The following is a 22843-nucleotide window of genomic DNA, read 5'->3' as shown; positions in this document are numbered from 1 at the left end:
TCGCCTACACCCTCACCTACAGTGACCTCTGATTGTTTAAAACTACACCTTTACAATTACAGGCACTTCAAAATTAGCTATTTGGGTACAACTACCACATTTAGCTTTAGGTTAATTAGAATAAGGAACTGCAACTACCAGACAGACAGATTTTAGCACACTGCACTTGAAATAATCATTTTTGTCTCTGTTGAACTTTCAAAATGATAAAATACATACATATATGATTTTCTCTGCTTGTGAACTCAACACTGCATAAATTTAACAAAGCATGACCACTGCAGTCTGTGTGTGTGTGTGTGTATGTGTGTGTATGTAGGACATGCACATTATCAGTACAGATGATGGTCAGGTTTTGGCGGCGGTTCAAGAGTGGAACGAGAACAACACGTACAGCCTCTACATCTCCGACGCTCCCGGAGTTTACTTCACCCGCTCACTGCCCAACCTGCGCACGAGCCGCGGAGCTGCCGGAAACCTCATCGTTGATGTCTACAAGGTGTGTATCTCTCGTTTTACGGGAGATGTGCTGTATAAATGAAGAATAAAGAAGGTTTCATGTTCGAAGAAGGTTATAAGGTGTGAGTCTGTCATTGCAGACATTCACATTTATGATATTTCTGTGGTCTGTAATGCATGTTGTTGACATTTACAAGAAACATATAAGTTATAAACGTTTACAAGATGTGCTATGTTCATAGTAAACATTTAAAAGGTGTGTTTTGGCAGTCATAGATGTTTTTCAGGTGTGTAACAGTCATCTGTTTTACACTGAAAATAGCTAATGCTAACTAACACTTCTAAATGAAAGGAGCTAACATTTGATAACTCTGATGACCAAAAATAGATCATGCTAGTTGATGCTGCTAACTGAAAAGAGCAAACGATTGCTAACTCTGCTGAATGAAAATAGCTAACACTTGGTAACTCTGCTAACTGTCCTGCTAGTGTGTTCCGTCGTGAGTGAACAGCTGGACTTCTTCTCCTCCCTGTCTAGAAAGTAAAAGACACACAGCACCACCTAGTGTACTGCAGTAGCAGCTGTTCAGAGTTCAAGCCTTTGCAGCTAATAAAGGAGGAACGGAATGGTGTAATAATTTTATCAAAAATACCCCAAACTGAAAATATTAATCTGAAAAATATTTAATTTCAGTAATTATTATTCCATCATATGTTTTAGGTAGACACATGGGAGTTGGGTTTGGGTATCTGTTCAGTGAAAACAGAATGAAGTTTTGAGGTCTGTTTAAAGAGTAAATGTAATCGTTAGTGGCATGAAAGCTGTACAACGCATTCCTGATGCTGTGTGTGTGTGTGTGTGTGTGTGTGTGCAGGTGGGCGGAGTGAATGGGATGCTGATAGCCAATAAGAAGGAGGATAATCAGATGAAAACGTATGTAACCTACAACAAGGGACAGACGTGGAGTTTACTGCCTGCACCAGCCAAAGATGCCTCTGGACAGGACATCAGCTGCAGCCTGGTCGGTGAATAGCTGGACTTCACAGCCCATGCCCACCACTGCATTAAACCACAACCATCATAGCAATAAATCACTCCCATCCAATCACTAAACCACACCTACTGCATTAAACAGCACCTGCCATCATATTAATTCAGTCCACTGCATCACTACACTACACCCACAATACTGAACCATGTCTACATCCACTCACAGTAAGACATCTAAAACAATCAAAACATGTTTGAAGCTCTGTAGAAGCAGTTACAGTCTGGCCTGAGCTGTGCATCAGTGGGTTCTCATCTGTTCCACCCAAAAATTGAATCTAATGCACTTACCAGATTTCTTTATGACAAAGGATCAGCGTTTGTTAGTCATTTTAATACAACTTGCCCAAAGAGCAACCAGATAAATCACACCCACCATAACATTAAAACACACCCACCACCACATTAAACCACACCCACCACACCCACCACCACATTAACCATACCCACCATAACATTAAACCATACCCACCATTACATTAAATCACACCCACTGTGACATTAAACCACACCCATCACCACATTAAACCACACTCACCACCACATTATACCACACCCACCACCACATTAAACCACACCCACCATTACATTAGTCACACCCACCACCACATTAAACCACACCCACCATAACATTAAACCACACCCACCACATCTGCCATAACATTAAATCACACCCAACACCACATTAAACCACAACCACCACATTCACAACCATATTAAACCACACCCACTACATGAGTTGCCCACCACAGCATTAAACCACTCCCAGCATTATATTAAACCACACCCACTACGACAGTAAATCACACCTGATATTGCAGTAAACCACATGCACCATAAGCTATAAACCATGCTTGCCATGGCAGTAAACCACACCCACAATAAGCTCTGCCCACCACAGCAGTAAATCTCAACCTTTACGAAAGAGTCCAGCAGCAGTAATTTGATTTCTCTCTCTCTCTGATTAAATAAAGGACGTTCTCTCTCTGTGATGTTTTAATTAAGACGTGTTTTTTCTCTCTGTGTTCGTATCTGATGATTGTCTCGCTCCTCTGAGATTACACACTTCAATTAAACAATTGAGGTTAATTTATCAGCACATCGCAAGAAGTTTAATGACTTTTCACTGTACGCTGAAGGATGCTGAGGATGAGACCGGCTTTGTATCCACTCTGCTGATCAATCTGTGTGTGTGTGAAGAGATGAATCAGGGTTTTCTGTGTTTTCTGCTCTCAGCAGTGTGCAAAGTGACTAAATAAACTCCTGAAACAGTGTAACAGTCTGAGGAGGAGATGAGTGGATAAAGTGTGAGTCAAATTTATGAAAAACTGCAAAACCCAAACAAACAGAGAACACTGATAAACCGAGTTAACTGGGTTCTGTTTGATAGGACCACTATATCAGTCGACAACACACCTGAATTAAACCTTAGATTAAGACTGCAGATTATCATGCGAAGTTTATGGCTACACCCACTAACTACACATAACCACACCCACTAAGCACTCATAGCCTCACCCATTGACTGCACATAGCCACACTCTCTAACTGAGCCTTCCCCATGCACTAAATGCGCATAGCCCCACCCACTAACTACACACAGCCTCACCAACTTGCTGCACATACCCTGCCCTCTTACTTCACATAGCCCTGCCCACCAACTACACATATCTTCTCCACCAACTGCACATAGCCCAGCTCACCAAGTGCACATATTCCACCCACAAACTGCACATGGCCCCGCCCATGAACTGCGGATACTCCTCCCACAAACTGCACATAACCACACCCACTTACCACACATAGCCTCACCCATTGACTGCAAATAGCCACACTCACTAACTGAGCCTTCCCTATCCACTAAATGCACATAGCTCCACCCACTATCTACACAAAGCCTCACCAACTTAGTGCACGTTCCCCGCCCACTGACTTCACATAGCCCCGACCACCAACTGCACATGCTCCACCCACTAACTGCACATACCTCATCTATGGTTCCTGACCCCCACTCCCCAATACTGAACTCTGACATTCCCAGGGACTGTTACACACCCATCACTTTCTGTTATGCACTCATCACTTTAACTGCTCCATAAGCTCATTCCAATTTGCACTACTGTTTATATTTGCACTATTTATACCCACAAACCTTAATCTGTATGTGCCTTATGTCACTTTAGTGTTAATTTCAGGACCTTCTTATATTTATATTATTATTATTATTATTATTATTATTATTATTTTCTTTTTTTTCTTTTTATTATTCTATTTTTCTACAATTAGTGTTTATTTTGTTTATGATTAGTGTTTAGTGTTTACACCATGGGGTCTGAGAGTAACGCAATTTCAATACTCTGTATGTCCTGTACAGTAGTACAGTATTGACAGTATTGACAATGTAGTATTGACAATGAAAGCTGACTTGACTTGACTTGACTTGACTATCAACTGCACATACACTTCCTACTTACTGCACATAGCCCAGCCTACCAACTGCACATGCTCCACCCACTAACTGCACATAGCCCTGCCCACTGACTGCACATAGCCCCGCCTACAAACTATACATAGCCTATCCCACTAACTGCACATAGCCTTACCCACCAACTGCACATACTACACCCACTACCTGCAAATATCACTGCCCACTAATGACACATAGCCCCACCCACTAACTGCTTGCTAGTGATACTGATATAGTAAAAGGAGCTGAGAAGTAAAAAGTCTGCCAACAATCTCAGTGATGAAGACCTGGCTGAGTTTATAAATGCAGTTCTTTCACCAAAACACCCTACAGGTGTAATATTTTTCCTGAGTTAGTGAAAATATAACCTATCACTGTCTGTTTTGCGTTGTACCTTCTCACACATGTACATCTAAACAGTGTCATCCTGAGGGTGAAAGGTGATCAGTAACTTCACTAACATAAACAGCAGCTGCAGTGAGGATTCACACAGAGTTCTTGATTTCCATACAGGTTCTAGATCTCGTATGTATCAATACTTCGTGCTGTCTGTTTTCTGATGTCTTGCTGTTTAAACATGAACACTTTATGTTGTCACTGTAATTTTTTAAGGGAAAGTGAAGGTAAATTTGAACTTGAATTTGAGGAGTAAAATGTTAAAGCAGGACCGAAGCAGTTGGATCATGGTGAGCTGCGTTCTCCTGATGTTTCCAGCTGTGCTGTTGAAGGAGCAGCATGTAATTATACTGCACTGACAGTAGGAGTTTTCAGGATCAGTCGTGCTTTATTTTCATTCGTGTCTGGTTGCTGTAACTGTGTGTGTGTGTGTGTGTTTGTGCAGCCGTCCTGCTCCCTCCACCTTCACCTGCAGATGTCTGAGAACCCCTACACACCTGATACCATCCTAACCAAACACACTGCGCCAGGACTCATCATCGCCAGAGGTGAGAGTGACATTCCATACACGTCTGACACCATCACCGTCAGCCTACGGTCGCGCTCAGACAGAATTTCAGATGTGAATCGTGAACTCTGTTGTGGGTCAGACACGGCCAGTGTGATCGTGTGTAGGTTTTTGTTTTTTTTAACTTTTTATAAATTTCAAAACTGTGTGTCTGTGATTCTCTCAGGTAACGTTGGACCCGAGCTGTCCTTCACACACTCCGGCATGTTCATCTCCTCCGATGCAGGAAACACCTGGAGACAGGTACACACACACACATACATACACAAATGTTTGTTTCTATCAGTTGTGGGGAAATTAAATAGACTTTCATCCATTTCCTGAAGACTGTCCCAAACCTCACCCACAACTACTACTAGCCTAACCTTAACCTTAACCATAGCTTTAACTTTACCCTAACCTTAAAACATGTCTTCACCTTAAAAAGACTTACATTATGGGGACCAGCTTGTGGTCTACATATAAACAGGTTTAGGTCCCCACAATGTGGGATAAACCTGGTACACACACAACCCCATATGTTCTGTTTGACAGCAAATACCAAAACACTAAAACATATTTAAAAACAAGATATTTAAACTCTGAATGGAGTGACTGTTGTAGAGAGTCTGAACATACATTACAACTCTACATCACAAAAACAACCAAACACTTGCAACAAAATGGCAAATAGATTATTAAAATAAAAATATCAGAGATCTCAAAAGCATGTTATTAGACAAACATTGAATGAATCCAATAACAGTGACCAGCCACCCAATGACTGAGTAACAGCTCAGGTAGCTGGTGCTTTACAGTTACCCAATTAACCAACACAGTGCAGGATTAAATGGTTCCCTGAATGGTGAAATGGTTCTTCAGATTGATGGAAAGTGTGTTGCGTATGAGTTCATATAGTATCAAAAGGGTTTTACTGTTATTACAAGCTTGACATTGTAACAATAACAGAACCCTGTTTGGTGCTATACACAACACACTCTCCATCAATCTGAAGAACTGTTTCACCATGCAGAGAACCGCTTAGGCATGAAAAAGGTTCTTTAAGTGCTCATGGTGCTATATAGAACCATTGTGCTTACTAAAGAACCCTTAAAGAACCAACTTTAGGAGTGTATGGCTCTCAGTATTGCCTACATCTTTAATTCTCCCCAGCAAGATGCGGAAAAAAATGTTAAATAATCAGACAAGCTTATATGATAATTATATTATAATAAGCTCCTAAAGCTCATAATTAACATATTTCCCCATATTTATACCCATTATGTTATAATTTATTTATTTATTGTTTTCCCTCTCTGCTTTCCTCTTTTCTTTTCAAACAAAATCATTCCTATACTGAGCCTCACTCCATCTGACTCTCACACCATCCCAGTGTCATCTGCATCAATATTTCACTTATTACAAATTAAATTGCCATGAATCCCATCAGCCCGTCTAAACGTATATATTTTTCTCTACACGCTGAGATATCGATACATGCATTATGTATCATCACCTTCATAATATGGGAACATTTTCTCTGCTGATGTCTGCAGATTTTCAACAGACCTTTAAAACTTTACAGCAGAGATCTCCAACTTTACTGTCTACAGTCACTGCTGATCGAGTAAACATGTGGAGATGTCCATCATTTTATATTATAACTGTTATTTTCTGTATTCCTGGTTTTATTGTGATGGTCATAGTCATTATTTACCAGCAGAAGCTCAGCAGAGCGAGCGGTTAGAGAGGAGTAACGCTGACTGAGGACGTGGAGGCTGAAGGGGGAGATTTAAAACAGTGAACTGTGTAAAGAGACTGTAATAGTTTAATATTTCATTACTGTAAATATTCTCCTTCTCTGGAGCAGCTTCAGCATAAATGCTGAATGATGGTGCTCAGCAATATTCAGGCCAAAACCCCATTACAGTTTGGCTGCTTTCACTCTGGGACGTTTTCCCCACAAAATAACTTTAGATATTCTGATTTATTGATCAGTGTTGCCTTTGGGACTGACTTGCTATGGTTTAGCCCCACCCATTCAGCCTACAGCAGTTTAGCCCCACCCATTCAGCCTACAGCAGTTTAGCCCCACCCATTCAGCCTAAAGAAGTTTAGCCCCACCCATTCAGCCTATAGCAGTTTAGCCCCACCCATTCAGCCTAAAGCAGTTTAGCCCTACCCATTCAGTTTACAGAAGTTTAGCATCACCTATTCAGCCTACAGCAGTTTAGTTCATTCACCCCTTGATATAATCTTAATACAGCTTAACAATAACAACAGTAATAGTTAATGATAATGTGTGGTGATGTTTAACCATTGCTGTGTGTGTGTGTGTGCGTGTGTGTGTGTGTGTGTGTGTTTGTGTGTGTGTAGGTGTTTGAAGATGAACACAGTGTGTGGTTTCTGGATCATGGAGGAGCTCTGATGGCTGTAACGCAGGCTTCAGTACCAACACAGCACTTATGGTGAGACACACACACACACACAGCAGTGCTGCTGAAGTTTTTAAGCACCTCAGTGTCGCTGCTGGACTGAGAACCAAAAACATCCAGCCAACAGCGTCCTGTGGGCAGCGTCCTGTGACCACTGATGAAGGACTAGAGGATGACCAACACAAACTGTGCAGCAGCAGATGAGCTATTGTCTCTGACGTTACATCTACAAGGTGGACCAACAAGGTAGTAGTGTCTAATAGAGTGGACAGTAAGTGGACACAGTGTTTAAAAACTCCAGCAGCACTGCTTTGTCTGATCTACTCGCACCAGCGCAACACACACTAACACACCACCACCATGTCAGTGTCACTTCAGTGCTGAGAATGACCCACCACCCAAATAATACCTGCTCTGTGGGGGTCCTATGGAGGTCCTGACCAATGAAGAACAGGGTAACAAAGAATGCAGAGAAACAGATGGACTACAGTCTGAGGCTTGTTTCCATTTTAATATCAGTGCATTGTGTTATAGTTGTATGAATGGACAAAATAATCTTAATCGGATTATAGTTTGATTGATAAACCTGATTATAAAGATCACATGATCTCCACAGAGTGAACACAGTTTCCAATTTTCATCACTGACATCCAGTGAGAGCAACAGTATCCGCATGTTTCAACCAATGAGTGTATATTTATACTCTCAAAAGTATGTGAACACCTGACCATCACACCTATATGACCTTGTTGGACATCCCATTTTACATGGAGTTTCCCCCCTTTGCAGCTATAACAGCTTCTACTCTTCTGGAAAGCTTTCTACAAGATTTTGGAGTGTGTCTGTTGGAATTTGTGCCCATTTAGCCATAGAAGAATTAGTGATGTTGAACGAGAGGGCCTGGCTCACAATCTCCATTCTAGTTCATCTCAAAGGTGTTCAGTGGGGTTGAGATCAAAGCTCTGTGCAGGCCACTGGAGTTCCTCCACACCAAACTGGCCAAACCATGTCTTTATGGAGCTCGCTTTGCACATGGGCTCAGTCATGCTCGAACAGGAATGTCTCTTAACCAAACTGTTGACACAAAGCTGGAATTGTGTAAAATGTCTTTGTGTGCTGTAGCATTAACATCACCCTTCACTGGAACTAAGGGGCCCAAACCCTGAAAAACAGCCCTAGTCCATTATCCCTCCTCCACCAAACTTTACTGTTAGATAGATAGATAGATAGATAGATAGATAGATAGTACAAAGCACAGTAAAGAGCAAAACAAGAGCAAAATGAACAGGAGCAAAGTATTGCTGTACACTATTTATAGATGTATAAATAGAAAGTAAAGATAAATAATAAAATAAAACAATAAAAAATGTGCATGTCCCCTCCAGTGAATTAGCTATTGACTATGTACTGTAACGATAACCTATATTAACAGTTGTGCAATATGACATTTATGGATGCATAAACAAAGTGACAGTGCAATGTGCAATATTTGTGGACAAATAGACATAGTGGCAATGCAATATGAAATATGTATAAATGTATAATCAAAGTGGCCATGCATAATAATGTGAGTGGAGAGATGTAATGTAGTGTCCAGCTGGTGCCCAATGAGGCTGTCTTGTCAGTGGCTCAGTATACAGTAATGTCCCGGCACAGTGAGGAGGTGTTATACAGTGCGATTGCTGTTGGTACAAACGATCTCCTGTACCATTCCTTGCTACAGCAGAGCTGAATGAGTAAACTGTTGGCACTATGTATTCCAGCAGGTAACATTCTCCTGGCATCCACCAAACCCATATTCATCATCAGACTGACAGATAGTGAACCGTGATCCATCACTCCAGAGAACACGTTTCCGCTGCTTCCAGTCCAGTGGCTGTGTGCTTTACACCACTCCAGCCGACACTTGGCATTGTGCATAGTGATCCATTTTGTGAAGCTCCTGATGTTCAGTTCTTGCCAGTGTTTGTCTATCAAGGCTACAAGGCTATGTTCTTAATTTTATACACCTGTTATCATTGGGAGTGACTGAAACAGCTGAACTCAATAATTAGGAAGGGTGTCTTACGTTTGACCATATAGTACATCATATACACAGTCAGTGGTTCAGCTCCTCTGTGATTGTGGCCTTTGACTCTGAATATGATTCATATAGCTGGATTCTTGTTACAGTGGAGGATCTAAAGGGGAACTGGAGCTCCAACCTGCTGCTATCATTTGTTTGCTGCTGGTTGATTTATTTGTAGTTCTGCACTGTACAGTGTAGTCTGCTGAAGGCGTCCTCCAGCACAGCACTAACGTTACTGATCTTACAGAGTATTCTGCTTGCTTACAACTCAACGTACTTCAGTGATGACCAAACCAGCAGCTGGTAATAACTTTGGTTTTTTGTCAAAACATCTATTAATAGAACCTGTTATTTAAAAATTGTACAACCCCATTTCCAAAATGTTGGGCGCTGTGCAAAATGTAAATAGAAACAAAATGCAATTATGTCCAAATCATTTAAACCCTATATTCCACTGAAAATAGTACAAAGATAACATATAAAATGTGGAAACTGAGAAATTCTATTGTTTTTTGAAAATATATGCCCTTTTTGAATTTGATGCCAACAACACGTTCCAAAAAAGTTGGGACGAGGGCAACAAAAAGGCTGGTAAAGTTGTGTAATGATAAAAAAACACCTGGTGGTTAATTAGCAACAGGTTAGTAACATGATTGGGTATAAAAAGAGCATCTCAGAGAGTCTGAGTCTTTCAGAAGTAAAGGTGAGGAGGGGTTCACCACTCTGTGAAAGACTGCATGATCAAATAGTGCAACAATTCAAGAATAATGTTTCTCAACATAAAATAGCCAAGAACTTTTGCTTTTCATCATCTACAGTACATAATAACATTAAAAGATTCCGAGAATCTGGAGAAATCTCTGCATTCAAGGGACAAGGCCAAAAACCAGCATTTGCTATCCATGATCTTTGGGCCCTCAGGTGGCACTGCATTAAAAACAGATATGATTCTGTAGTGGAAATCACTGCATGGACTCAGAAACACTTCTGAAAACCACTGTCTGTGAAAACACTTTGGTGCTGCATCCACAAATGTGATGGAAGTGGAAAAGTATCCTGTGTAAAAGAAGAGGTGATGAAACACAGTGGTAAACATGCCTCCATCCCAACTTTTTTGGAACGTGTTGTTGGCGTCAAATTCAAAATGGGCATATATTTTTCAAAAAACAATAAAATTTCTCAGTTTCAACATTTGATTTGTTGTCTTTGTTCTATTTTCAATGAAGCGTCCCAACTTTTTTGGAAATGGGGTTGTATTTGAACAAGTCATAGCAACAGCGCACTGTAGCAGGCCTTCAGTCAGGATGTATAAAATGCATTAATGGTGCTAAAACTTTGTGGATTATTAATTTATTTATTAATATATATATATATATATATATATATATATATATATTATATATTTGTGTATATATACTTGCATTTTATGTTTGGTTCACTCGAGTTCACAACAACAACAGCGGAATTTCTTACCATATCAAACAGTCTGAGTGCTTTCAGCACAGTATGCGTGTGTGTTTGGAGGCCTTTGTAGTCAGGTGGGCTTTTAACCCAACACTGCAGTTCAGGGTTTGAAACAGGATGTATGGGTTTCACACACTTACTCACACACACACACACACACACACACACACACACACACACACGCATACACGCTCATGCTGCTTTGATGTTCTGGGTTGTGTCGGTTGTGTTTTGCTGTCAGACTCCATTAGTCAGTTGAAGCTGCAGTATTTTAGTGGACGAATACAAGTCCAGTCTGTTCTGATCTACAGCTCGTCTTTGTTTGACCCTCAGACATCAGAAAATATTCAGAACACCCCGCAGGATACATTTACACCACTCTAATCTTCACATTTCACACACTGCTACAGAGAAATCTAATACAGAAACAGGGTACATACTTTTATCCACATTCAGATCCTTGAAGCACCACCAGACGTGCTGCAGCAGCTCATTTAAGCCCATAAAGATAAAATCTTTATTACAGTAATACATTAAATGTGATAGAATAAAATACATACATACATCATGTAAACCGCTTATCCTTCTGGGTCGCGGTGGGGTGCTGGAGCCTATCCCAGCTGTCATATTCTATCACATTTAATGTATTACTGAATTGAACCCAGGCCATTCTTGCTGTGAGGCGACAGCGCTACCCACTGCACCACCGTGCCGCCTGAATAAAATACAGTCATACAGTAAAATACAATACATTCATACAGTACAATATAATACTATTACGTACAGTTATACAATATGAAATAGTCTATGAAACACTGTGATATAGTTGAAAAATGCTGTCATATTGAATTTTATTAATATCATTCAGAACTACTATTTAGATCACAATGAGCTTACTGCTACAAATACATGTACAAGTTCAGACCCCTATCTAGTTGAAGGTTGACAAAAATGATTGTATTAATATAATTTAATTGTGTGTGTGTGTGTGTGTGTGTGTGTGTAGGGTCAGTATGGATGAAGGACGACACTGGGACAGGTTCAGTTTTTCCTCCACTCCTCTGTTTGTGGATGGAGTTCTGATGGAACCACACACACAGAATTACATCATCACGTAAGACAAATCACACACACACACACACACACACATGCACACACACACGCACACACACACACATGCACACACACACACACACACATGCATGTAACTGTTGTATGTCCCTGATCCTTTGTATGACATCATTTTAATGATCATAACACTTCTACACAGTTACACTCTGTTATAATATATACTGTGTTTGTAACACTTTGTAACATTTTAACACTTACTATCATTAACTCTTATTAACATTGTGAAAGACTCTGTGACACTGTATCACTCTTGGATTTCCAAAACACTCTGTAACGCTATACTGTAATAATCCTTATCCCTCTATAACTCTATAACACAATACTGTAATGCTCCATATCCCTCTATAAATCGGTAACACAACACCATAACACTGTATTCCTTTATAAATATATAACACAATACTGTAACACTCTGTATCCCTCTATTTCTCTGTAACACAAAACTGTAATACTCCATATCCCACTATAACTCTGCAACACGAACACTCTTTACCCCTCTGTTATTCCGTTACACAAGAAAACAGTCTATAACACATTGGTATAACAATCTGTATCCTTTTAATATTCTAGTGACCTGTAACATTTTTTTATTACTATTTTGTAACACTCTGCTTACGATGCTGCAACACTGTGACTGACACACTGTAACCCTCTCATTTTGCTGTGTATTTCAGATTTTTTGGACACTTCAGCTATCTGTCTGATTGGCAGCTGGTGAAGATTGATTACAGCACTTTATTCAGCAGAAAGTGCACTGAAGGAGACTATCAGACGTGGCATCTACACAGCAAGGTTTTACATGTTACACACACAGGGATGCTGAGTTACTGCTTCTGCTACACTTCATCGCTTAAATGCCTATATTGTAAGAATAGCTCAGCCTGTTTGCTTTGACATTCTTGTAGTTACTGAATGATAAGCCTTAGTATGTAATAAACCTGAGATCTTAAGGGGTTAATCTTCTCTTCAATTATTGTTGTATGCGTTGATTTCATAGCTTTTCTTCTGCATCATAATATGTAAACATTTTTAACGCTAAAGCTGCTTAAAGTAACATTCACTATAAAAACTATTTGTTTATTTATTGCTATCAGACCAAATAAATTTTCATTCATTCATTCATCCTCTAAGCTGCTCACCCTCCTGGGTAGCGGGAGGAGCTGGAGTCTATCCCAGCACTCACTGGGCAGGAGGCAGGAAACACCTTGGACAGGCCGCCAGTCCATCACAGGGCAGACACACAGACATACACACACACACACACACATTCACTCCTAGGGGCAATTTAATAACTCTAATTAGCCTGACTGTATGTGTTTGGACTGTGTGAGGAAACCCACTCAGACATGGGGAGAACACGTATACTCCACACAGAGAGAACTTGAGAATTTCAGAAGTTAAGTTATGCCATTAACCATAGCTCATCCTGGATTGGTTAGTTGGTCCAGTTCTTGTGCCAAATCCTCACAAAGAGTATCATGATTTTGAACTTTTAGTTGTTGGATGTTTAGTTTGTATTGAACAGAAAAACAACCTGTTCTTTCAGCATCTGACACTGTCTCTACAAACAAAACCACCCCCACACTTCCCCCCACATGCAACAAAAAGGTCAATGGTCACATAAGCCAAATGTGTGTGTGTGTCAGGGGGAGGTGTGTGTGATGGGTCAGAGGCAGGTATTTATGAAGAGGAAGCCAGGTGTGCAGTGTGCCATCGGACCAGACAGCCCCAGAGTGATTTCAGCTGAATCCTGCATCTGCACATTCTACGACTTCGAGTGGTGAGAAACACGCACTCACACACACACATACACACACATACACACACACAGAAACATACTAAAATCTTTAGAACACTGAAGATGAAATTGTTGTTTCCCTCTGAAAGCTCAAAACACTGAAATTAAAGATGATAAGCACAAAGTAAAGCTATCACACACACTGGCTTCATTCTGGAGGAGCAGCTGATCCCTGAAGTTCACATGATTTGCCTTATTCTGACTTCTGTCATGATACAGAGAACCCAATAATTGATCCCTGAGGAAACTTTTCAGTGGAAGGAGCAGTGAATGAATTGGTAAGGTTGTAAATAGAAGAGGGCCAAGAACTGAGCTCCCTTTTGGAAATTAGGATAGTGAATGATTTGTCTAATGGGTGACATGTGAAGTGCTGTGAAAAAGTATATTTCCCCTTCACAGGTTCTTAAATTTTTGCATATTTGAATGTTTCAGATAATCAAACTACATTTAATATTAGACAAAGAAAAAACAAATAAACAGAAAATGCTGTTTTTAAATGATTATTTCATTTATTAAAGGAAAAATGATTTTCAGCACTACCTGGCCCTGTGTGAAAAAGTAATTCAACTGACAAAAGCAAGTCAACTGACTACTGGGTTTAGTTTCACTATCCACACCTAGAGATGATCGATGCCAGACCTGCTGAATCTAAACATCACTTAAACAGAACCTGTCTGGCAATGTGAAGCAGCTAGAAGGTCTCAGAAAGCAGCACATGATGCTACATTCTAAAGACATTCAAATACAGCTGCAAAACAAAGTTTTTGAAATCTGTGAATCTGGAAAGGGTTACAAAGCCGTTACTGAGGATCTGGGACTCCAGAAAACCACAGTGAGATCCATTATCTACAAATAGAGAAAACTTGGTACAGCAGTGAACCTTCCCAAGGGTGACTGGCTGACTAAAATTATACCAAGAACGTATCAACAACTCATCCAGGAGGTCACAAAAGAGCCAAGACAACCATCTAAAGAGCTGCAGGCCTCCCTTGCCTCTGTTAAGGTCAATGTACATGACTCCACAATAAGAAAGACACCGGACAAAAATAGCATTCATGGAACAGCTGCAAGGCACAAATCACTGCTGACCAAAAAAAAACACAAAAGCTTGTCTTGCATTTGTCAAAAATATCTAGATGACCCCCAAGACTTTTGGATCAATATTCTCTGGACTGATGAGTCAAAGGTGGAACTTTTTGGAAGACATGGATCTCGTCACGTCTGGCATAAAGCTAACACTGCGTACCACCATAAGAACATCATACCAGCAGTCAAAACTGGTGGTAGTGTGATGGTCTGGGGCTGCTTTGCTTCTGCAGGACTTGGACAACTTGTCATAACTGACAGAACCATGAATTTAGCTCTCTTTCAGAAAATCCTGAAGGAGAATGTCTGCCTGTCCGTTCATGGCCTAAAGCTCAAGCGCAGTTGGGTTGGGCAGCAGGACAATGATCCAAAGCACACAAGCAAGTCAACCTCTGAATGACTCAAAAGAAACAAAATGAAGGTTTTGGAGTGGCTGAGTCTGTATTGAATCCCATTGAGATGCTGTGGCAAGAACTTAAACAAGCAGTTCATGCTTGAAAATCCTCCATTGTAGCCAAATTAAAACAATTCTGCAAAACAGAGTGGGCCAGAACTCCTCTACAGTGATGTAAAAGACTCACTGAAAATTATAACAAACGTTTGATTGCAGTTGTTTCTGCCGAGGGCGGCACAATCAGCTATTAGGTTTAGGGGGCAATTACTTTTTCATATTGATAGTCTAGATTTTGAATGAATCTTCATCTTCAATAAATGGAATGATCATTTTGTTTATTCATGTTATCGTTATTTTATATTAAAATAACAAATTAGCGAAAATTTAAGAAATCACTTTTTCACAGCACTGTATGTTATAAACAGAAGTGGACCGTGAGCTCATCCTCTTCAGTAACAACAATGCTGAATGATTTGGCCAAAGGATACTTTCTATTATAAATAAAAGGGGCACAAGTATTGATCTCTGAGGTACCCCATGGGGAATGAGGCAATAGATGATAAGGCTAAAGGTTTATGTCTGTTATAAATAGAAGGGAACTAAGAACTAACCTCTGAGGAACCCCTTGGGTACCAGGGGTAGAGAACTATTTGTGTAAAAGGCAAGATAAACAGAAGAGAACTATAAACAAATCCAGGGTCAATGAATGATTCGATTTAGGTTTTGAAATAACGGAATAATTACAATAGTATAAATGAGTACTTGTTTATTTTGCCTTGCAGTCAGTAACTATTCAGGCTGCATTACACTGACACTGTGATGCCCCCCCCCACTCCTCAGAAAGCCTGCAGTCTATTAGACTTTGAGTGTTTGTGGTTCGCAGTCTGTTAAACACAAGGCTGATTGCATGATTATATATTAATTAGTAGATCGATTTGATCAATTTGGAATTCTCTTAAATGAACTCTTTAGTTGCCTGATGTTGTTTTGCTCTCTTCTCTTGGGGTAAAGTGCAGCACCACTTGAAGAATCTATATGCGTTTTGAGCAAATAAACACAATTCTAGATAATCCGTCCTTGTCACTGTAACTGCTAGTCTCCTGTAAAGGTGACTCAGCAGCTTCACTGTCTGAAGGTTGTTTAATTTTTCCTCGTTTTGATCTTTCCATTCTATTGGTTGATGTTTGTCAACATCTTTTCCATCTATAAGAACTTTCTCCACAGCATCTTCTCAGCCTGCTGTGATCTGGCATTTCTCTGGTTGAAGCTGGTGGATTTTTACATTGTGCAGTGTAGCTTTAATAATTAAGCTGTTTTCTGTGGACATTATTCCCTAAAAGGCATTTGGAGAGCTGTAATTTCAGGCTTTTTTATGTTTTTTTCTTCACTTTAAATGAGCTTTAGTAATGTCCTCAGCTCATCTGGTCATTACTTGTTGTTTCTCAGGGAATTGTAAAGTTTAAGTTGTTTCAAAATTTCATCAGCTCAGATATGAGTTATTAATTACTGCATCTAATTAATTCAGTTTTGTGGGCGATAAATAACTTTTATACTGCTGATTAGTGAAAGCGCTGTTATGTCAAAGCCATAAAAACACACAGATGGACATTCTGCTCTTTTCTCAGACTTGTCTTTTCATTTTAAGTGAGAGAAATAAGAGTGTTGTCATCAGCGTTGTGATTCTCCACTGCATGTTCCTGTTTGAGCTGAATTCTCCATGATGCGTCTGCTGTGTGCTTCAGCGCATCACACAAACTCCTGATGAGTGCCATCTGCTCGTAAGCAAATTACGTGCCTGAATGAGAAGCATGAGAAATTACCACAGTGTCAAATGATTAATTATGTCTAAATGAATAAGTAATGAGCATTTAAATGGAAGATAAATGTGGCAGTGATCCCATTAGCCCAGCGGAGCTGCAGGTTAGCGCAGAATTAACAACACACAAACACACTGTTACTGCACCACAAATACACACACACACACACACCTACACACACACATACACATCAGTACAAACCAGTCACAGCTCAGATCAGCTGCATGTCTGAGGTCAGTGATGGGATTTCACTGTCAGGTGGTAAATCTGCAGGACTCAGTAGTGAGCTTTGGAGAGATTGGGATATTTTGGAGATATGAGAATATTTTGGACAGATGGGGATATTTCAGAGAGGTGGAGATATTTTGAAGAGATGGGGATATTTTGGAGAGTTGGGGATATTTTGGAGAGACGGGGATATTTTAGAGAGATGGGGATATATTTTGGAGAGCGGTAAATATGCTGTGAAGGTTGTAGAAAGGGTTTGGGAGCACTGCAGCCTCATCTCAGGATAGAGGAGGAATAAGAGAAACAAACAGGATTAAGGATTTTGAGTTGAGAACCGTTATCAGCCCTGAATGTTGTACTTTGTGCAAGGCACTAGTGAATGTTTTGAGGAGGTTTATAAGGTTAAGGTGACAGATTTAAGTCCATTTCTTGATGCTGAATAACTCCAGATCCCTCAGAACTCTCCCTGGTCCTCATTTGGGTTTTAGTTGGGTTTAGGTCACTCCTGTTTCTAAAATGGCCACTGCAGCTGGATTTTGTGATCACTGAGCTGTTCTGAAGTGGTCATGGAAGAGCTCTCTGCAAGTTTGTCCTGCTGCAGGATGATGAGACACTTTCATTATTTCTGTTAGACTCCAGGATGCTGATGGAGTTTGTGGTGTCATATGATCTAACAGACGTTCCTGAGGTTCCTCAGACATTTTAAAGTAACACTAACATGAAACACCCACCACAGCTTGAGTGTGCTTAATTTCTACATTGACTCAGCTCAGACTTTGTTTTGCTTATCTGACCAGAGTTTGGCTCCAAGCAGAGTTCCAGTGATGTTTACAGAGTATTTTGAGCAGATTTGAGACTTTTTTCTGGAAACTCTTCCAGTCAGCTGTTTGGCGTCTTTTTCATTTTTGGATTTTCTTGGTAGCACAAAATGAAGCCAATATCTGCGGTTCTCCATGGAAATGTTTTTGTTTTCCATCCATCCTCCTTGCTGTGTGTGGGGGTGAAATACCCATGTGCCCTTTTCCAGGAGCTTCATTATATCTCCAGTCTTTTTTTATTTTTTTATTTTTAGTCATTTTCTGAGTTATGAAGGGCAGGAACCTTTTGTCTGCTTTGGTTTGGGAGTTCTCTGACCTTCCCAGAGTTAATGGATGAGTCGGGCAGTTTGACGTGTGTCTCTACAAATAGAAACTCATGAAAAGTTTGACCATGACAGATACATTACATAAAATGTAAATTTACCAAAAGCTGTATTATATTCTCATCCTAATAATTTATAATGCAAGCCAGAAATATATGTATCAAAGAATAAGTATTAATATATTGAAGCTGAATCTCTTTCTCTTTTTCTACAGGAAATAAAGGATGAAACACTAAACAACAGACAAAATAATATTTTAAATGGTCTTTATTCTAATTTCTTTTGTGCTGTTCATTAACATGATGTTTACGCGGTTTTACTGCTTTCATTAAATTCCAGCTTTTTGAAGATTACTTTTACTCTTCAGCTGTTACTCTGTATTCGATCTTCTGTAGTAGATCTTTGGTGTACATGCTAGATATAAAGTCTGAAACAAACTGACCTCCTCATTTTTAAGCTGAAATGTTACGTCATGCTAAGGCTTCTCGGTTTGCAGATCATTTTCATCATTTACAGATTTTCCTTAAACAGATCTGCATTTGGCTGAATCTTTCATGGCCAAACTGAAGTATTTAAGTTCATAAAGTTCATAAACCTGCAGGCAAAATCTTGAAATATTAAAAAAAACGCTCGATTAACTGCACCAAAAGAATCAATTTCATAAATATGCATTCTGTTTAATTCAATGCAGTTAAATTTATATAACAGACTTTAATATTTTAATATGTGACAAAATCTTACATTCATTACTGTGCTTGATGACACCAGACTGCTTATGTGTGTAAATATCACAGTGTGAGTTCAGAGTGCGTGTGATGGCAGTATGATAGGTCTGATTGAGGTAGGAGAACACTGAGAATTAGGGCTTGAGGTCTGGGTGGCTTCTACTTGGGGTTAGAAGGGTCCCCACAAACCCTACCCGCCCCCCCCCCACCACCCCCAAGCCCCTTGTTAACCTATGGTAGGACTGATTTAGGACTGAGGAACTGGGAGGAGGTGGGGTGGTGAGAATTATGAAAGCTTTGTCATGGGATACAGGAGACAGGAATGGAAATTTATTGAGTGTTAGACTGGAAGAAGGAGGGGTTACAGGCATGATCCTCCCCCCAATTTTCAGCTATTCCATAACTCCATTAACCCCTTAAATGTCCAGGGTCCACCAGCAGGCCCAAAGTTTTATTACACACTTCTATAATCTAAGAATAGCTTAGCCAATTTGCATAGAAGTCCTTGTAGTTACTGAATAATAAGCCACAGTATGTAATTATTCCTGGATTATAAAGGGTCAAATACGAATTTACTGCTGGAAAGGAAAGATCAAGTGTCGGATTAGGTCTTGGTTCTGCAGTGGGTCAGTGGGAGGGTCAGAGCTTTTAGGTGTGTGTTTGTGTTTAAAAGGCTTTCAGTGCTGAGTCAGTAAAGAGCTGCTGTTTTAAACTCTAAACCTGCTGAAGCTGTTTTTTCTGTTCAACACTGAAAATCTTTGTTCTCTCCTGCAAAACATATGATTTGAAAGAGGAAGCTACTGCAGTCAATGTTTTATTTACAGTTTACAGTGTGTTTTTACATCTGTCACATACAAACAAGGAAATCTTTATGCATTTAAAATACATATTATTACACAATTAAAATTATACTTCCAGGAAGTCATCAATGATTTAACCGTCTGTAGTCTGAGGTGACCATATAATTCTAGATTTGTTCATATCTTCTTAAATTCTCCTTTAAAGGCTCTTTATATAGCATGATACTCATATACTATATTGCCAAAAGTATTCACTCACCCATCCAAATCATTGAATTCAGGTGTTCCAATCACTTCCATGGCCACAGGCGTATAAAACCAGGCACCTAGGCATGCAGACTGCTTCTACAAACATTAGTGAAAGAATGAGTCGCTCTCAGGAGCTCAGTGAATTCCAGCGTGGTACCATGATAGGATGCCACCTGTGCAACAAGTCCAGTCGTGAAATTTCCTCACTACTAAATATTCCACAGTCAACTGCCAGTGTTATTATAACAAAGTGGAAGTGATTGGGAATGACAGCAACTCAGTCACGAAGTGGTAGGCCATGTAAAACGACAGAGCGGAGTCAGCAGATGCTGAGGTGCATAGTGCACAGAGCTTGCCAACTTTCCGCAGAGTCAATTGCTACAGACCTCCAAACATCATGTGGCCTTCAGATTAGCTCAAGAACAGTGTGTAGAGAGCTTTATGGAATGGGTTTCCATGGCTGAGCAGCTGCATCCAAGCCTTACATCACCAAGCGCAATGCAAAGCGTTGAATGCAGTGGTGTAAAGCGCTGCCACTGGACTCTAGAGCAGTGGAGACGTGTTCTCTGGAGTGACAAATCACGCTTCTCTGTCTGGCAATCCGATGGACGAGTCTGGGTTTGGCGGTTGCCAGGAGAACGGTCTTGTCTGACTCCATTGTGCTAAATGTAAAGTTTGGTGGAGGGGGAATTATGGTGTGGGGTTGTTTTTTAGGAGTTGAGCTCGCCCCCTTAGTTCCAGTGACAGGAACCCTTAATGCTTCAGCAGACCAAGAGATTTTGGACAATTTCATGCTCCCAACATTGTGGGAACAGTTTGGGGATGGCCCCTTCCTGTTCCAACATGACTGCGCACCAGTGCACAAAGCAAGGTCCATAAAGACATGGATGAGCAAGTTTGGTGTGGAAGAACTTGACTGGCCTGCACAGAGTCCTGACCTCAACCCGGTAGAACACCTTTGGGATGAATTAGAGTGGAGACTGAGAGCCAGGCCTTCTCATCCAACATCAGTGTCTGACCTCACAAATGCGCTTCTGGAAGAATGGTCAAAAATTCCCATAAACACACTTCTAAACCTTGTGGAAAGCCTTCCCAGAAGAGTTGAAGCTGTTATAGCTGCAAAGGGTGGGCCGACATCATATTAAACCCTATGGATTGAGAATGGGATGTCACCTAAGTTCATATGCGTATGAAGGCAGACGAGCAAATACTTTTGGCAATATAGTGTTTCATATCAAAATGCTCTGTTATCTTCGTCACTGCTTTCCAAAACCACTGCAGCAACTTCAGCAGCTGGAAACTCTACACACCATTTCACGTGTCTCCGATGTGGACTGAATGAAGAATGAAGGGTTTCCGGCATGATGGGTCAGTCCTTAATGATTTCTTGAGTGTCCACTGGTCAGATTCACACAAAATGTAGAAGGACACATGAATCCTCCAGTTCCACACGGTGAGAGGCAGATGGCATGTATCTCAGCCCCTTTTCATAGCCTCATAACTCCGGATGTGAGTCACATACGATCTTGTGATAAATGGAATAGAAAAGGGCGACTCAGGAAGTGTTTGAACTGGATTTCTGTGCTGGATCATCACAAAGATACACAAACAGATATAGAAACAGAGAATTTGGCACGTGGACTAGTTCATGGACCCCAGAGGGCTACGGAAGAGGTGTAAATGTGAGTTAAGCTGAAGAAAAATGTGTTTGTTTAGTGCAGGTGACAATGCAGTGGTGGATGTCCCATCCAGTGGATGAACCGACTGACTAAACACTGTAAAGGATAACATATGATAATAGCTGTATATGCCTGGGTGTATAAACAAGTGGCAGTGCAATGTGTAATATTTATGGATGTATAAACGAAGTGAGAACCCCACACAGACACCGAACCCAGCAGGAATTAGTAATAGTAGTTACTCTTATAGCTCAGCTCATCTCAAAGTTTAAATCTGAAAGCTGCTCTGAGAAGCTGACAGTTTATTTCAATAATTAATGAAATTTTGCAGGAAAAATCTCTCGTCTTAAAACAGGCTGTAAGAGAACTGAGGTAAGACAGTTTTAAGACTTTTTATTACCATGACTAAATCATATTCATGCCTGGTTATCTGCTATAAATCATTTTCAGTGCTAACTTTGCCTCAGTGTGACAGACAGATGTTCCCAGTTTAGTCTGTCATGCACTTAAACCCATCACTGACTCTCTGAATGTCCACCTACATGAATATTAGGCTGGATTTGATCAAATAACCCTTGTAGTCCTGTTCAGACTGGCGGACAAATATGTAACACTTTAACACTTACAGATGACTTACTTACTGATGAGCTAGAAACACTAAGATTATGTTTTATTTATGGAAAATGTGTTTTTTTTTTCTGCTGCATGTATTGACATGGGGTCTCACTTCAGAAGAATACGTAGGATCATTAAAATATGCCTGAGTCCACTAATGCATTGTTCTCTGTCTCCATCTCCCATAATTCTTTGCTTTGTAAGTTAATATGTAGCATTTGTGGGAGAATTGAATGCTTAATATTGTGAACATTTCAGTTTCCTGCATCAACTGCTAGTAAAGTTTTCTGTGGTGC

General features: G+C 40.3%; 1 protein-coding gene across 1 annotated transcript in view; it reads left to right on the top strand.

Annotated features, from left to right (window-relative positions):
- sorcs3b (sortilin related VPS10 domain containing receptor 3b) overlaps positions 1-22843 on the top strand; it is a 119602-nt gene that overhangs the window by 67214 nt on the left and 29545 nt on the right. Inside the window, exons 9-16 of the mRNA XM_036593842.1 lie at positions 320-499; positions 1335-1481; positions 4816-4918; positions 5105-5181; positions 7294-7385; positions 11891-11998; positions 12690-12807; positions 13662-13795. Of these exons, the coding sequence (XP_036449735.1) occupies positions 320-499; positions 1335-1481; positions 4816-4918; positions 5105-5181; positions 7294-7385; positions 11891-11998; positions 12690-12807; positions 13662-13795 (959 nt within the window). The remainder of the gene's footprint in view (positions 1-319; positions 500-1334; positions 1482-4815; positions 4919-5104; positions 5182-7293; positions 7386-11890; positions 11999-12689; positions 12808-13661; positions 13796-22843) is intronic.

This window comes from Colossoma macropomum, unplaced genomic scaffold (genome assembly GCF_904425465.1).
Source record: "Colossoma macropomum unplaced genomic scaffold, Colossoma_macropomum, whole genome shotgun sequence".
Taxonomy (NCBI): Eukaryota; Metazoa; Chordata; class Actinopteri; order Characiformes; family Serrasalmidae; genus Colossoma; species Colossoma macropomum.
Note: the sequence above shows the minus strand (reverse complement) of the source record. Positions and strands in the feature narration are given on the sequence as shown.